The sequence below is a fragment of the Mustela putorius genome, unplaced genomic scaffold (assembly GCF_011764305.1).
Source record: "Mustela putorius furo isolate JIRA1106 unplaced genomic scaffold, ASM1176430v1.1 tig00003987_pilon_pilon_pilon, whole genome shotgun sequence".
NCBI lineage: Eukaryota > Metazoa > Chordata > Mammalia > Carnivora > Mustelidae > Mustela > Mustela putorius.
The window spans coordinates 3,133,567-3,150,691 of NW_025422126.1; the positions used below are offsets into that span (position 1 = coordinate 3,133,567).

At 44.7% G+C, this 17,125-nt stretch overlaps 1 protein-coding gene across 9 annotated transcripts in view; it reads right to left on the minus strand.

Annotated features, from left to right (window-relative positions):
* NUMA1 (nuclear mitotic apparatus protein 1) overlaps window positions 1-17,125 on the minus strand; it is a 77,636-nt gene that overhangs the window by 19,799 nt on the left and 40,712 nt on the right. For all 9 annotated transcript variants that reach the window (XM_045071473.1, XM_045071476.1, XM_045071479.1 and 6 more), the window contains exons 2-7: window positions 15,210-15,283; window positions 9,670-9,755; window positions 3,552-3,631; window positions 2,371-2,453; window positions 1,852-1,932; window positions 196-283 (exon numbers count right to left, since the gene is read on the minus strand). In XM_045071473.1, coding sequence (XP_044927408.1) covers window positions 196-283; window positions 1,852-1,932; window positions 2,371-2,453; window positions 3,552-3,631; window positions 9,670-9,755; window positions 15,210-15,251 — 460 coding nt within the window. In that variant the 5' untranslated portion in view covers window positions 15,252-15,283. The remainder of the gene's footprint in view (window positions 1-195; window positions 284-1,851; window positions 1,933-2,370; window positions 2,454-3,551; window positions 3,632-9,669; window positions 9,756-15,209; window positions 15,284-17,125) is intronic.

The following is a 17,125-nucleotide window of genomic DNA, read 5'->3' on the forward strand; positions in this document are numbered from 1 at the left end:
AACTCCACAGACACTGGGATGTCAGCAACATGGCCCAGAAATCAACCTACTCCATCTCACACACACTTTTCCTGAGCACAGACTCTGTGCCTGGTACTGGGAGCTGAAACAAACCCCCGCTGTATTTCTTTATAATTCAGGATCCTAGCAGTTTCCAGCTCAGACAAGAGAGGATCCTCAGTAGGCCCTACTTACCTTTCTGCAAGAAGTTCTCTAGGTCCTCATTTAGGTTTAGCCCATCTTCATGGTCCAGCACAAACTTGAGAATGACTGCTAACTCAGCCTGGGCCACAGAGAGAGAAAAGGAGCATCGCTGAGGTGTCAGAGAGGCCTAAAGAGATGGAGGGCACCAAACTGGCAGTGCCAGCCCCAGGAGCCCGCTGGAGCCCAGTCTTCCTCTCAAAGCCTAAAGCCCCACATTCCAGCTGAGAACATTCTAGCAGAGACATGCTGACCCTGCTTACTCTAACCTCCTCAGTTCCTCTAAAGATGCACCTGGGTTCAGAGAGAGTTCCTATCTGACTTCACTTCTGACCACAAAGAAAATGGGCAAAGAAAGTAGTGCAGTGAGAAAGCTTTTATACAGAACTATGTTGCCCTCTTCCCAAGAACCCTCACTGTTGTTCTTTGTCTAAGTGAGAACCCGAGAACCCTCCAGGGCTCATTCAAAGCTTATCCACCAGCTCAGCTGTAAAATTTGCCCTTCACTGTCTGAGTTCCAAAGTTATAGAGTTGATCTGATTTTTCTGGCCAACCCTGCCATACTTATCTCTGCGAATGTCCATTCGCAGAGATAAGGAAGTATGACCAGCCTATGGAGTGACCAGCCTGGAGTGGAGAAAAGGTTGAAAGAGAATCCTCCCGTTGCTCCCATGCCACTACAGCTCCAACATCAGAGAAGAGCCATGAACTAAGTAAGTATAATATGGGATGATTCAACATTTTTACCAGAAAACATTTTTACTTAGAAAAATGAGACATAGGCCTCAGCTCAAAAGGCCACAGCTCTCTGGATACTGTCCCCGCAGTCACCTACATTAACATGTGACATCCCAGCTCCTCCTGCTCTGGGAAATAAAAGGCAGCTGCTCAGGCATGAAGCAAAGCCAACATCAGGACCCTCATGACAGGCAGTTCCTGGAAACCAGGTCAATTCCCTCAATAACAAAGTGAAGGCTCCAATTCTTCACTTAGGAACCAGCAGAGAAGGGGAGAGAAGGTAACTGCTCTGAGCTAGACCGTCAAGATGGACCAAAACATTCTCTCTCACTAATCCTCCTCAGAGGAAAGGAGGAGACAAATGAAGGGACGGATTATGTAAAAAATACACACTCGGGGGCGCCTGGGTGGCTCGGCATGTTAAAGCCTCTGACTTCAGCTCAGGCCATGATCCCAGGGTCCTGGGATCGAGCCCCACATGGGGCTCTCTGCTCAGCAGGGAGCCTGCTTCCCCTCCTCCTCTCTCTGCCTGCTTGTGATCTCTGTCAAATAAATAAATAAAAATCTTAAAAAAAAAACCACACTCACATGGGACCACATACATGAGGAGAGAACAATTTCTGTGTATTATCCCATCACAGTATAGTTATGACCACAGTTAAATACATGTGTGTAAAAATGGACTTGAAGTATATCCTTTAAAAGTTAACAGTTATCTCTGGGGATGAGATTACTGGAAAATGTTATTTCTTCTTTTGTACTTTTCAATATTTTCCAGACTTTCTATAATGAATGGCTGGAATTACTACAACATATTTTTTAAAACACCACAATATGCTGTTTGAAAGCAATGCAGTGAGGTGAAGCACAGACTAGGCCTACCAGCTGGGGTGGAGGTGGCATAGGACTTACCTGAATCTTATATTCAAATTGTTCCCAGTCCCTGGGACTTTTGGAGCTCATGGTGGAGTGGTATAAGAGCAGCATGGTCATCTAGAAGCCAAACAGGCAGTACAGTCACTGAGCAGGGTTGTCTCTCTTCTCTGTGCTCCCCTCTCTGAGCTGTTCTGGAGGCTCTTCCAAAGCTCACAGAATTCAGCCCTAGGTCACTGCCCTTAACTATACCCAGAAACTCCTGATTGAGGACATCTGGTTGTGCAAAAAGCCAGGTGCATACCTGAAGTCCTGAACTCAAAGAACCTAACTATGAAGCTTGGGCTACCCTCTACCAGCCAGCACCCAGAAATAGGGGAGGGAATAAAGGACATTGAGCTAAAAAGACTATGACTGCTGGGGAAGGCCTAATTCCTGCCAGGTCTTCATCGAAGCCCACCGTAGTAGCCACCCACCACTTCCCCTGGGTTAAAAGAAGGCCCAGGAGGTCCCTCTGGTTGCACCCTTTGACCCTCACACCTAGTATTCCATAGGTACCTTGGCCAATTCCAGCTCTGACCCCTCTATCACCTTCTGCATGGACACCAGGCATTCCGGAGAAGAGGGGTGTTTTCGATTTTCTGTAACAACGACAATGTAGAAAAAGAGTGAATTTCCTGGACACGATCCCTGAGATCATCACAACACCTCAGAGTGGAACAAAGTCACTATCTCTGGTGGGGCTAGGAGATGTGGGGCTCCTTACTCCTATGTCCTCTCTATTCAAACATACACATTTCCATCTGAAGTTGGCTCTATCCTAGGTCAGTCCAAAGGCTACAGGGAAAGTTCAAAAAAAGAAAAAAAAAAAAAGGCAGGCTAGGAATTCACAGCAGCTCTGAATTCCATGCTTGCACTCACCCACCCAACTCATCAACCACAGAGAAGAAGCCCAGAGATCCCAGGTCACTCTAGAGACTTATTCCAAGTAAGGTCACAGAGGAAGCCTGAAGCTGAGTCAGACTAGGAGGACTAGGGACACCTGGTTCTTATGCTAGTATGCCAATTATCAACACCTCTGCTTTATCTAAATCAGCTATCACCTTTCCCATAATTCTCTTGGGGGAGAGACTGCTCCCATGTCACAGATGAGGACTCCATGGTCCATGACTGCAAAAGGGAGGGGACTGACAAGCACTGTCCTAGTTTTTCATCTGTTCCTACTACCCATCAACCTTAGGAGCAGTTATCATTCCCTCCATTTCAAAGATAAGGAACCTATGTCCAGAAAAGTCACACAGGCTGTGAGAAGAAGGGCCAAGACCTCAACCTAAATCTGCCTCTTCCCCTGCTCCCCATCCACTGCCTAGGCAATTAATTCAAAGTTATCCAGGGGAAATGTTTCTCTTGCAAGGGAAAGAGGATAACATGGATCCATCCCTCTCCTCCAACTCCTTGCAGTGGGTGGGGGACAAGAGCCCAAGGTGATGTGTCCCCAAAACTGACCTCTGGCTCTACCTGTATCTCAAAGACAGTCTGCAGGGCTGAAGGGACACTCTCCTTCCCTAACATCAGCATCACCAGACCCAGGGAAACAGGTGTACTCATCCCTGTGGTACAGAATCAGTGGCCTTGAGCCTTTGCTCCTCCAGACACTGGGAGCTGGTTCCCCTGGACTTCCAAAGTCCCAGGAGTTGAGGAAGCAGCTCTTTTTGAGCCAGATAAAGAAAGGTGCTTACTCTGCAAAAAGCTGCACACAAATTCCAGTCTCTCTGGCACCGGCTGTTGCAGGATTTGCTGCCCCTCTTCAGTGCCGTGGCTAGAAAAAGAACAAAGATCAGGACCAGAGTACTTAGCAATCCTTCCCTCCTTGCGACTCCATTACATACCACCTTCCCGTTCCTCCAGGCCTGGTCTGCACTGGATCTGGGAGAGAACCAGACCAAATTCTGGAGGCAGGGGAGAAGAGACCAAAACACCATTGGTCAGAAGGAACTGTGTGGTGGGTGAAAAGTGGGAACTTCAGGCATGTGTCCTTCTGAAAAAGATGGCACTCTTGTCCACCCTAACTGTAAATATGAAAAAGCTCTGTGGGAAGGGGCCCGAGGGGAGAAGACAGCAGCACGGATGAAGGGGAAGCTAGGTTCAACAGTCTGGAATGGCTCCACTGTAAAACATCAGGAAGTCGGGAGGAACATGGCTAGGGAAAGACAGACGATGGAAAGGGAAACAGGCCCAAGAACTGAAAAGGAGCAAATTCCCAAGGCTCCAAAGTGCCAGGGCGAAGTTCAACACCATACTGAAAGCTGAGATGGCTAAAGCCAAGAGATAACAATCTTCTTTTTTTTTTTCTTTAAGATTTTGTTTATGTTTTAGAGAGCAGGAATGAGGGGTGGGGAATGCAGAGAGAGAGAGAGAGAGAGAGAGAGTCTCAAGCTGACTCCTTGCTGAGCGCAGACGACCCTGAGATCATGACCTGAGCTCAAATCAAGAGTCACATGCTTAACCAACTGAGCCACCTAGGTGCCGGGGACAACACTCTTCATCAGGTGCTATTCTGTGCAAGTCTGTTTAACAGCAACAGCGACAGGCTGAGGAAGCAAGGAGGGAAGGGAGGCAGCAGGGGGAGCTCTCACACAGCTCAGGCCCCTGGTCCTGGGTGCTCAAGCAAACTGCAATTTCAATTTTAGGGGTGACCAGCTCCACTTCAAGTTAGAGTGGACTCTTCTTCTTGGGCCACTACAGCTGGAGATACTGATTAAAGGAGCCTCTTGTTCCTCAATCTCCAGGTTCTACTGATCTCCAGGTTTCAGCCAACTTTCTGGAGGGCAGGCCCTAGAACCAGAGAACTTGCCCTGCAAGACATCCTTCCCAAGCAAAAGCAGCATCCAAGCCAAGACCATGAATGTATCTCCCTCCCTCTCTCACAGGATAACAGGCTTCTTCCAAGTGCAGCTAGTTTTCTTTTCTGCTTATTTTCTGGATAGCTGGTTTGTGATTAGGGACTCCTACAGAGCCTTCAGGAGATGTTCATCTCCTCCCAGACTCCTAAAAGAGCCACCTTTCCTCCCCACCCACAATCTGGAACACTGTGACTCCTTGACTCAGCACAGAGCATTAGATAAAAATAAAGAGGATTCTCAGGTTAAATGTTTGGGAAATACTGAGTTAAACCAAACTGAACATTTTCTAAAGAAGGCAATATAACATGCATTATTTCCCAAACCTATTTGACCACAAAACCTCTTTTTTTCTTACTAAGCCCTGGGATAAGTAAAGTTGCACGGAACATGCTTTAAAAATGCTGGACCTCGGGGCGCCTGGGTGGTTCAGTGGGTTAAAGCCTCTGCCTTCAGCTCAGGTCATGATCAGGTCAGGGTCCTGTGATCGAGCCCCGAGTCGAGCTCCCTGCTCAGCGGAGAGCCTGCTTCCTCCTCTCTCTCTGCCTGCCTCTCTGCCTACTTGTGATTTCTGTCTGTCAAAAAAAAAAAAAAAAAAATGCTGGACCCCAGGCCATCCAGCCCATCATTTAAAACTGAGTTCAAGGGGATACCTGGGGGGCTCAGTCAGTTAAGCATCTGCCTTCAGCTTAGGTCATGATCCCAGGGTCCTGGAATGGAGCCCCAGCATGGGATCTCTGCTTGGAAAGGAGCCTGCTTCTCCCTCTGCCTGCCACTTCCCCTGCTTATACTGTCTCTCACATGCTCTCTCTGTCAAATAAATAAAACCTTCAAAAAATAAATAAACAAATAAATAATAAAACTGAGTTCAAGTCTTATGTCTGGCAGGAAGCCATCCAGAACCACTGCCAGTCATGCCTTCCCACTCCTCAGGAATTCCTACATCCTAAATGATGGATACAATGGCATCATTTACAATGGACCACACCCACCACACGCCCTGAACTCGAGGGTACAGGAGATACTCAGTACATACAGGTTGACTGACAGATGAAGGAGGCTCTGTAACAGGAAGAGCAGAGATCAAGGTCAGTAACATGAACATCAGGGCATTAGGTTCTGGCAAAAGGATTCCACTAAACTTTGCGATTCAGGCCTCACAGACATCAAAGAGATGGGACAGCTTTTTTGCTTTAGGCTATTCATACACAAAACAGAAAGAGCAACTTGTTAGAAAGTTTATGTAAAACCCAGAGAGAATGCTAGGTGGCCAAGGAACAAGTCCTGTTCAATTCCCACCGCTGCTATCTGCCACCAACCCTGCCACCCTCCGCAGTCCTCCTGGAGAACTAGCATCTAATTTAGGTTAGCAACAGTAGCAGCATCCGCAATGAAAAAGCCAGAATACATTCACCAAGAACATCTGTTTTCCTGAAGGAAATTGGTCTGCCCTGTCCTGGACCAGAGATGGAGATCCGGGTTAACCTGGAATTTTCAGTAGTCCATCCCCTCCAACACACACATACTTAGACATCCGTGTTCTCTCTTCCTCTCACCTTCCCTCCACCTCCACTCCTCCTACTCTAAGGCTCACTCAGTGAATCAGAAGACAACTAGGAAATCTGTAACCCTCCCTATGAAAATTTCCTACCAGGTTATAAACCTACAGTGGCTAAACCAAGGACACACATCCCTACCCATGGACATATCTAGTGCTCTTGTCATTAGACCAAGGAAATTTATCTCAACAGCAATAGCTCCTTGTTCTTTTTGTTTGTTTTTTTCTGGAAAGCAAAGCAAGGTTTATTGATAGTACAAAGCTCCCAAGGAGGGAGGTAATCCGAAAGAGTTACCCTTTCTTTTCTTTTTTTAAAAAAAGATTTATTTATTTATTTATTTATTTGACAGAGAGAGAGAGAGAGAGAAAGATCACAAGTAAAGAGAGAGGCAGGCAGAGAGAGAGAGAGAGAGAGAGAGAGAAGCAGGCTCCCTGCTGAGCAGAGAGCCCGATGCAGGACTCGATCCCAGGACCCGAGATCATGACCTGAGCTGAAGGCAGCGGCTTAACCCACTGAGCCACCCAGGCGCCCCAAGATGATCCTTTCTTTTAAGATTTTATTTTTTTAAGTAATATCTACCTCTAATGTAGGCTCAAACTCACAACCCCAAAATCAGCACTCGCATGCTCCACCAACCAAGCCAGCTAGGTGCTCTACCTTGATTCCATTAAGTTCAGAAAACAAAAACAAAAACAAAAAAACAGCTGCACCCTACTGTATGTTACAAGGGCTGGCTCCCCTCAACACCTGGCTGCCCCTCCTTTGAGTGATTCTAAAATTCAGTAGTAGGTTAGATATTGTCAGCCTAATGATTTTACCAGCTACTGGTGTTAACAATCTAGATTTACCACTTCATCAGGGTTTGAAAAATAATTATTTTCAACAGGAATTGCAAAATGCTGACTTATGGGTGGTACTCAATTCTATCTATTAAGTATCCTTGTAAAAAAAAAACAGCAACAAAAAAACCTTAAACAATCAAGCTTGTTTGTGGTGGAGGGAAGGTGAGAGGAAGAGAGAACACGGATGTCTAAGTATGTGTGTGTTGGAGGGGATGGACTACTGAAAATTCCAGGTTAACCCGGATCTCCATCTCTGGTCCAGGACAGGGCAGACCAATTTCCTTCAGGAAAACAGATGTTCTTGGTGAATGTATTCTGGCTTTTTCAATCATCAGTTTATAGGCAACAAGGGGATGAGAAGAACAAGCTGAGCAGCACCATGATTATACAACTAATAAAATCCAGAACTAAGATTGGAAGAAAGGAAAATGGGGATAAGGTATGGGGATAGAAATGAGGAAGAAACAAGACTGGTGGGAGGAGAGGAGCCCCTGATGAAAGCTCTTCCATACCATGACTGAAGATTTTTTATTTCAATCTTCTGACAAGGAAGAGTCACTGAGGCCCAGCAGCTGTGGGGCATCATAATGGGAGCAGGACTGCAGGAAGGAATGCCCTGGGACATGCAAAGATTAGAGAAGGACGAGGTCACAAGGGCCTGGTATCCAGAATGAGGCAGGGGCAGGGATGTGAGAAGTCTTCCAAGGACAAACTGAGAGGATGGTGACTGAGTAAGATCACTGCCAAGCAGAGGGAGGAATTTAGGATGATGCTGAGGAGTACCTGGGTGGCTCAGTGGGTGAAGCCTCTGCCTTTGGCTCAGGTCATGATCTCAGGGTCCTAGGACTGAGCCCTGCATTAGGCTCTCTGCACAGCAGGGAGCCTGCTTCCCTCCCCCCCTTCCTGCTGCCCTGCCTACTTCTGATCTCTTTCTCTCTGTCAAATAATAAAATCTTTACAAAAAAAAAAAAAAAAGTGCTAAAAGGTCCTGCTGGGTTAACTGGGAGAGAAAATGTCTATACTAAAATAAGAAAACAGTGACTTCTTTTTACTAAAGCAGGTGCTGGTTAGAGCCACAGGGACTTCCAAAACATCTTATAAGACATCCTACCACCAACATACATTTCAAAAAATACATTCAAAACATTAGAAACAAAAACCTCTCCAGTGAATCCATCTGTTCCAGCATACTCAGCCCCACTAGACTTTGCTGAAGAAGAGTATCAACTACATTTTCATTCATTTACTTACTCAATAAACATTAACCATTTTACTGTGTTAAGCAAGGTGCAGAGGACCCCAAGGGGAATCAGACCCAACCCCTACCTTTGACCAACTTGGTTCTACCTTCTTTCCCCATCTCTGCTTCACAGAGATGCTGACTCCCTAGCACCAGTTCCTACCCTGCTATGTGTGGAACAGAAACACCGTCAACACCTCAGTCTGTCCCTGACCTGGGGGCTCAGAGTCAACTGTGCCTTCCTTTAAAAAGTGAGGGTCCTGGGGTGCCTGGGTAGCTCAATCGTTAAGTGTCTGCATTTGGTTTAGGTCATGATCTCTGGGTCCTGGGATGGAGCCCCACATTAGGCTCCCTGATCAGCGGGAGGCCTGCTTTTCCCTCCCCAACTCCCCCTGCTTCCGTTCTCTCTCTCGCTGTCGCTCTCTGTCAAATAAATAAATAAATATCTTAAAAAAATAAAGTGAGGGTGCTGTTCAAAGGAACCATGCTAAAGACAGAAAACAAAGCTCACTAGAATCCTTGCTACATGACAGCAAGCTTCTTATCAAACGCTAATCGACTTCACAGAGCAAGTTAATGAGGTGAAAACCCCAAAATGCTATAATGGTTTAGAAAGGAGCATATCAGGACACGGGGGTGGCTCAGTCCGTTAAGCATTAAGCGTCTGCCTTCCTTCCTTCAGGTCAGGATCCCAGGGTCCTGGGATGGAGCCCCACATCCAGCTCCCTGACCAGCAGGGAGTTTGCTTCTCCCTCTCCCTCTGTGTGCTCTCAAGTGCGAGCGGGCTCTCTCTAGTAAATAAATACATAAATCTTTAAAAAACAAAAACAAAACATATCTGTGCTGTGCTAACAGGTTTGAGATAAGATTTCCAGGTTTGAGATAAGTGCTGCTTAATTCTCTCAAGTGCAAGAGCTTCCCCATTTCTTCTTCCTGCCCTACAGTTGCCAAGGAGGGCTTGTGAGAGAAGGACAAGCCACAAGAGGAGGGTATGGAAGACTCTCATTGAGACAAGAGGACAGCAAGCTCCAGAACAGACTCCTGAAACACCGTGAAAGCAAGGAGATTTGCAGGCTCTCCTGCACAAGCGTGAGGAATCCTGAAGGTGGAAAAAGAGCAAAAGCTCTCCCACAGACAGACACAGCGGCCCAAGGAGGAGGCCCGTGTGCCCTTGTCTCTGGCTCCATGCTGGCAGTCCTGCCCTGGCCCTCCATCATAGCTGTTGGCACAGAAAGGGGATAAATGCAATGCCCGCCCCAACACCCCAACACATGGCCTCCCCTGAGGGGCTGGTGAGGGGCATGGCGCATACTCACATACTGTCGATGATCTTGATGAACACGCTGCAGTCCTGGAGCTGCAGCACAGCCTCCACAGGGCTCGCCACATGCAGACTGTTCACCTGCAAAACACAAGGCAGAGCCTGCTGAAACAGGCGGAGGTTCGGGAAGCACTGCACTCGCTCCTCTCCCCAGAGGCCCACAAGCTGCCGGCTCGCCTGGAGTGCTGCAGGCCGCACTTCAGGAGCATTCCAAGCCAAGGAGAGCTGCTGCCCCCACTGGTCCAGTGACAGCCACTGTGAGAGTCCATCCTCTGGCTTCAAGTAAATTAGAGCTTACATTCTAGGATGTTCCGCCACAGGGATACACTTTAAATATAAAATAGGCATAAAATGGTTTTCTGGAAGGATATGTGAGAAGCTGTACCACCAATGCCTCAAGGGACAGGAACTTGATGGCTGAAAGTCAGATGTAGGGAAAAAGAAAGGCTTTTTATATTATTGCCCTTTGTAGCTCTTGTATGTTTGTTTACATTATAACCCTCTGTAGCCCAAATTATCACCCTACAGCCCTTTCTATCTCTTGAATTTTGAAATATCTAATCAAAACTTATATTAAATGCTACATATGTCTTACACACTCCCACAGATATAAAATCTTTTTACTAATCCATTTTAAAAATTCTTTCCAGACATAAAACTGTGGCTGACACAGGGAGAAATAATAAGGCAATAAGATAATTTAAAAAAAAAAGGAGGAAAAGAAGAGCTGGGAACCCCAGGAAAAAACTTGTCAATTCCAATTCAACTGCCTGCTTCTCTTCTTTGCCTTCTGGCTGGCATCCATCTAACTCAGTCTTTACAACTAGGAAATTCACCACCAGTCATCTGCAAATGAGTCAGGTACACAGGTTATTCAACAAGCATATACAGCCAACTTGTACAGAAAAACTTCATAAATTCCAAAACCATCAAGTTCAGAAGTAGCCTGGGCTGAACCTCACCTTTGTTAGTACACAGGAAAAAAAGGGTTTGCTAAACCAATCAATCCTGTGTACAACACTGAGGAAGGAGGGAACTCAGGCTGCTTGACAAGGTATTTATTTGTAAGAACCTCAGCAGAGGGATTATGTGCAATGAATAGATTCTACTCTTTAAAATGTGCTCTTTAAAAGATACTGGGCTATGGGGTGCCTGGCTGGCTCCGTTGGAAGCACATACTACTCTTGATCTCTGGGTCCTGAGTTTGAGCCCCACACTGGGGGAGAGGGATGCTTTTCTTTTTAGTAACCCCCCCAAAAAAGAAAGAAAGAAAACATTACTAATAAATAAAAATATAAATATTTATATGGGGCTGGGAACTCCCAGATTAAAATTTTAGACCTAACTCCTTCACTAACTTGCCAGGAACTCTGTTATCAACTTATTTCTTTCTGTGCCTACTTTCTCACTCGCCAAATGGATGAAATCCCTACATTGTTTACTTTAGAGGACCAGTGTGGGTTCAAATGGGATTATGAACGCAAGAACACATTTGCTAAACGCAAAACACTATTATGGTTAATAAAATTAAAATAATGGAAGTAGATGCAGCAAAACTTCTACTTCTCAGTAGTTTAATTAGCTGACTGCATTAGAGAACAGGAGCATTTAAAAAAAAAAAAAAGAATGACTCAACCACAGAAATTATACTATTTATTTGGTTAAATACTTATTTTTTTAAATAATTTTTTTAAGGTTTTATTTATTCATTTAAAAGAGAAGGAGAGTACAAGCAGGGAGAGCAGCAGGCAAAGTGGGAGGGAGAAGCAAGCTCTCTGCTGTGCCAGGAGCTGGATGTGGGACTTGATCCCAGGACCCTGGGATCATGACCTGAGCTGAAGGCAGCCGCTTAATGAACTGAGCCAGCCAGGTGCTCCTATTTGTGTGAACTGAGCCAGCCAGGTGGCGTGGGCGGGGGTGGGGGTGGGGTGTGTGTGTGTGTGTGTAAAATTTTATTTATTTATTTGAGAGAGAGCAGGGGGAGGAGCAGAGGGAAAGGTACAAGCAGACTCCCTGCTTGGTGGCAAGCCCAATTCCAGACTCAATCCCAGGACCCTGAGATCACAGCCTGGGCAGAAGTCAGAGGGTGGATTAACTGAGCCACCCTAGTGCCCCTACATACTTCAATATCAAAAACAACTTCTAGGGACACCTGGGTGGCTCAGTCAGTTAACTGTCTGTCTTCAGTTGAGGTCATGATTCCAGGGTCCTGGGATCGAGGTCCACGTCAGGCTTTTTGCTCAGCAAGGAGCCTGATTCTCCCTCTGCCTGATGCTCCCCCTGCTTGTAGGTGCTCACTCTCTCCCTCTAACAAATAAATAAATCTTTAAAAAATTAAAAAAATAAAACAACTTCTAGATGCATCTAAATGAAAACAGGTTAAGAGTTTTTTTAAAAAGTGTAGAACATAAAGTGCAAACTCTCACTGAAGTCTTAAATTTACACCATCCATATATATACTTGTATATACATAAATATGTATACTTATAGCATCTTTTGAGGGGAATAGCCTAATCTAATAGCCTAATTAGTCAGGAAAGGCCAGTGTAAATTTTTGAGGAAGATTCTGAATATTCGAGGCCAAGATCCTTTTCTACCAGCTGAAAATGAAGAAAGCACCAAGACAGTAAGCATCCAAAACCACCTCCTTTTAATACTCCTTGTAATAGAAAGAAAACTTTCAAAGGCTATGAATGCTTTTTCACTAAAAAGACTGAAAAATCACACCAGTTCATTTCAAGTCACTTAAGACTTCTGGATTCATCTCCTGTCAATTAAGTAACAATCTAGCAATAGTTTCTTTTATGCAGATAAAAATTCATTTTCTTCCTGTGCATTATTTTGCTCCCAAATCAGAAATCACTGGAAAGTGGAGGAAGCGGAGAAACTCTTTCATCTTTAGTCAGGGATTAAAACATGGAAAGAAGGGCCAAACTCACTGATTTTCAGGATGGTTTAAGGTTGTCAAATCTTAAAAAGTTCCCTTTTCCCTATATCAATTCATTCACTGTAACTGCTGGGTATAGAACAATTTTAAGCTATTCTTCAAGTAAAGTATAAATTTATTTTTATACTATAAAACAAATTATTAAAATTTGGGGAAAAAAACACTTATTCTAGTATTTTAATATATGTACTTTAAGCATTTTGATATATTTCTTTCCAATCTTTCTTCCTGTATCATTTTTCTCTACACCACAACTAAAATTGTCACGTGTGTTCTATGCCACTCTTCATAAAAAGCATTTGACACAGCTACATTATCATAAAATCCACTTTAGCTGTCTAATTTTTGCTTAAATTGAAAATTCCTAAAAAAAATTTCTATGTTACCATATATTAATATTTTAATGCATTGTTCATTTTGACTTTTGAAAAAGTACACAAGTATCTGCTATTTAATAAAACTAGCCCTGTATTGGTTCTTCTCTGTAATGGTAGTACTCACCATAAAAACAAGTTTAGGACCTAAATAAATAAACTTAAAACAGTGTGGCTAAAGGTTCCCCCAGTATTCAGTTAATCCACTGAACTGCAGACAAAGCTCATAGTCCCCCAAACCCAACCAGCCCCTCAGGGATGAGAGGAGGGAAAGGAAGAGACAATATTTTTTCTTCTCTTCCCCCCCACTTTTTTTTTTTTTTTTTTTGTAAAAGATGTTATTTGTTTGACAGAGAGAGAGAGCCAAAGAGGGAGCACAAGCAGGGGGAGTGGGAGAGGGAGGTGCAGGTTCACCACAGAGCAGGAAGCCCGACACAGGGCTGGATCCCAGGACCCCAGGATCATGACCTGAGCAAAAGGCAGACGCTTAATGACTGAGCCACCCAGGCACCCCTAAAATATTCTAAAATTTTTAAATGGCTTTTTCATTGGCCCTAATCATGCCCCAGCAATATCTGAAGTATCAAGAATTATTGGGCGCCTGGGTGGCTCAGTGGGTTAAGCCGCTGCCTTCGGCTCAGGTCATGATCTCAGGGTCCTGGGATCAAGTCCCGCATCGGGCTCTCTGCTCAGCAGGGAGCCTGCTTCCCTATCTCTCTCTCTCTCTGGCTGCCTCTCCATCTACTTGTGATTTCTCTCTGCCAAATTAATAAATAAAATCTTTTAAAAAAATTATTATTTATTCAGATATAGTACTAGATGTTTTCTACACACAGTATGTCTTCATTCTCCATGAGGTATTTTAATTTCCATTTTAAAAATAAGGTGCTGAGAAGCTAAGTAACTTGCCCTGGGTCACACACCTGGGCCAGATCAGTAATTCTAGATCAGGCTGTCTGACTCCAAGGTACAGGCTTATCATCACTACATTCTGTGTCCTCTTCTACTTCCCTGCAGCTTTATGTTCCCAATGCTTGGTATTACTCTTTCATTTGCCATTGTTCATATTGGACAGAAGATATATGAAAAGACCTAGTGCAATGATTTAAGTAATCAAGAAGGAGTGGGCGCCTGGTGGCTCCATCCTTAAGCTTCTGCCCTGGGCTCAGGTCGAGATGCCAGAGTCCTGGGATGGAGCCTGGCATGGGGCTTCCTGCTCAGCAGGAAGCCTGCTTCTTCCTCCCCCACTACCCCTTCTTGTGTTCCCTCTCTCACTGTCTCTCTCTGAATCAAATAAATAAAATATTTTTTTTAACTTTTTTTTTTTTTAAGATTTTATTTATTTATTTGACACAGAGAGAGGTCACAAGTAGGCAGAGAGAGAGAGGGAAGCAGGTTCCCTGTCAAACAGAGAGCCAGATTCGGGCCTTGATCCCAGGACTCTGAGACCACGACCTGAGCCAAAAGCAGAGGCTTAACCCAGGGGCCCAATAAATAAAATCTTAAAAAAAAAAAAAAAAAAAAAAGAAGTCAACAGGAGGACAATGGAAGCAGACAGAAACATGGTAAAGAAATCAAGGAGAACTTTTCCCTACGATAAAAGCCTTTCAAGACCAAAGTCCCGCATGTTAGTGAAGATCAGGATAAAGGCTTCTAGTCAGAAAAATCCACAGGAAGTAAATGAAGAAGGGCGTCTGTGCCATGCTACAGCCAACCCTTCCATGACCAAAAGGAAATGACAACCTCTCCTAAGGGGTGCCTGGGTGGCTCAGTGGGGTAAGCCTCTACCTTTGGCTCAGGTCTTGATCTCAGGGTCCTGGGATTAAGCCCTGCATAGCATCGGGCTCTCTGCTCAGCGGGGAGCCCTCTTTCTCTCCCTGCCTCTCTGCCTATTTGTGATCTCTGTCAAATAAGTAAATACAATCTTTAAAAAACAAAACAAAACAACAACAAAAAAAACACCTCTCCTAAGAGGTACACAGAAGCTTAGCAGGGAGTTCTCTTCTAAGCTACACAAGTGGTGTCATGGATCACTATCAGGAGCAACATTGCCAGAAATAATTAAAGTTAAAAACTAAGGGGAAAGGCAGAGGAAAACTGTATTTCCTTCATCTCCAGATGAGAAGACTTTACATAGCTGTGGCTCCTAAAAAACTCCTCTTCTACCCCTGCAAAATTCCTGGAGAAGGTCACACCAAAGAGAAGACGACTCACCCAAGAGAGGAGTGCAGCTGCCCGGGTGGCATGGAGCGTCATCTTGGTGACACCAAACAGTCACCCCAATGCACCTGGAAACCAAGAGAAGAACAGCAGCTAATTATATCAGATATCCGTGATGAAGGACAAGGGGGGAAATGGTTCAATATACTGGCTCTGAATACGTCAATCTCTTTACACAGCAATTAACCCACCAAGGACATGGGAATTTTTAGAAAGCTCAAACTACTCATTAAAATTACTACAGAACTTGGGGCTCCTGGGTGGCTCAGTTGGCTAAGCTACTGCCTTCGGCTCAGGTCATGATCCCAGAGTCCAGGAATCAAGTCCCATATAGGGCTTCCCCTGCTCTGCAGGAAGCCTGCTTCTCCCTCTCCCTCTGCCTGTCCCCCTGCTTATGCTCTCTCTCTCTCTGTCAAATAAATAAATAAAATCTTAAAAAATAAAATAAAATTACTATAAAACTTACCATAACAGTAAAGAGCCTGCATTTAATTCAAAGTCCACAAGCTCTACACACAGTTTTCTGTTCCACAGAAAATATGTAACACTCAGGGCTGTCTTTCAACCCTGTTCTTTGGGACATGGTGCCCTTAAAACATGGAACAAATAAGGTTTCTCCGACAGATGTGGGTCTGAAAGTGATTCCATGTAACCTTGAACAAGTAGCGCAACTTCTTTTAGTTTAGTTTCCTCATCTACCAAATGGGATTTGCAAACACCTCTCTGGGTTACTATGAGGCTTCAAGACAAAGCAGGCAACACAAATAACAGTGCCTGGCACATTGTACATATACACTAAATGATCACTGATCTTTAACAGAGAGGCTGATTTCTGGCTCTTTCTGCAGGTGCCCAGTTTTTGCCTAAAAATAACCAAGACCTTGAGGGAAACGTCTCCAAATTCTGGATTTTTATATCTCCCACAGAAATGTCAAAGATACGGTTCAAATGAGGGACCTGATGACACCAGACCCAATTCTGGCAGAAATCTCATGGGACATTTAATGAAAGATTAGGTACCTGTCCTGGTATTCCTATTCCCAATTTCCTTTCCCACTGGGAATTGGCCATCTGCCTGCCAACCTGCCCAGGAGACCACAGACCTGGTGACTAAATATTCCTCAACATCTCCCAGCAGCCCCTCCAACTCCTACCAATCATGGGAGCAATCAGCCCCGCCCCCACCTCTTGTCACAGGTACTTAGTCTGTCACTATTCGATGAAGAACACAAGTGGTTAAGTCACATCACCTGTAATTCTCCCCACATATTAGCATCTCCAAGGTGTGGGTTCTATGGACTGAACATTTGCTAAGCACCTTTTTTTTTTTTTTTAAAGATTTTATTTACTTGAGAGAGACAAAGACTGAATGAGCAGAGGGAGAGGGAGAAGCAGGCTCCCCCGACTTGGGGCTTGAACCCAGGGCCCCAAGATCGCAACCTGCGCCAAAGTCAGACACTTAACAGACTGAGTCACCCAGGTGCCCCACATTTGCTAAGCGTCTTCTGTACACACAGTGTGTTGGGCATAAGAAAGATATCATTCTTGTCCATAAAGTACTTACCGTCTAGTAGGAGAAAGATATACATAAATCTGATGATAATCCACTCCCCATCATTCTCAGTTCTTCCTATGTAAGTATACTATCTTTTATTTTTTTTTTTTTTTTTTAAGATTTTATTTATTTGACTGAGAGGAAGATAATAAGTAGGCACAGAGGCAGGCAGAGAGAGAGGGAGAAGCAGGCTCCCTGCTGAGCAGAGATCCCGATGTGGGGGTCAGGGCTCCATCCCAGGACCCTGAGATCATGACCTGAGCCAAAGGCAGAGGCTTAACCCACAAAGCAACCCAGGCGCACCAACTGTACTGTCTTTACCAACCAAGCAAAAAGATTACTTTCTGAGTCCATA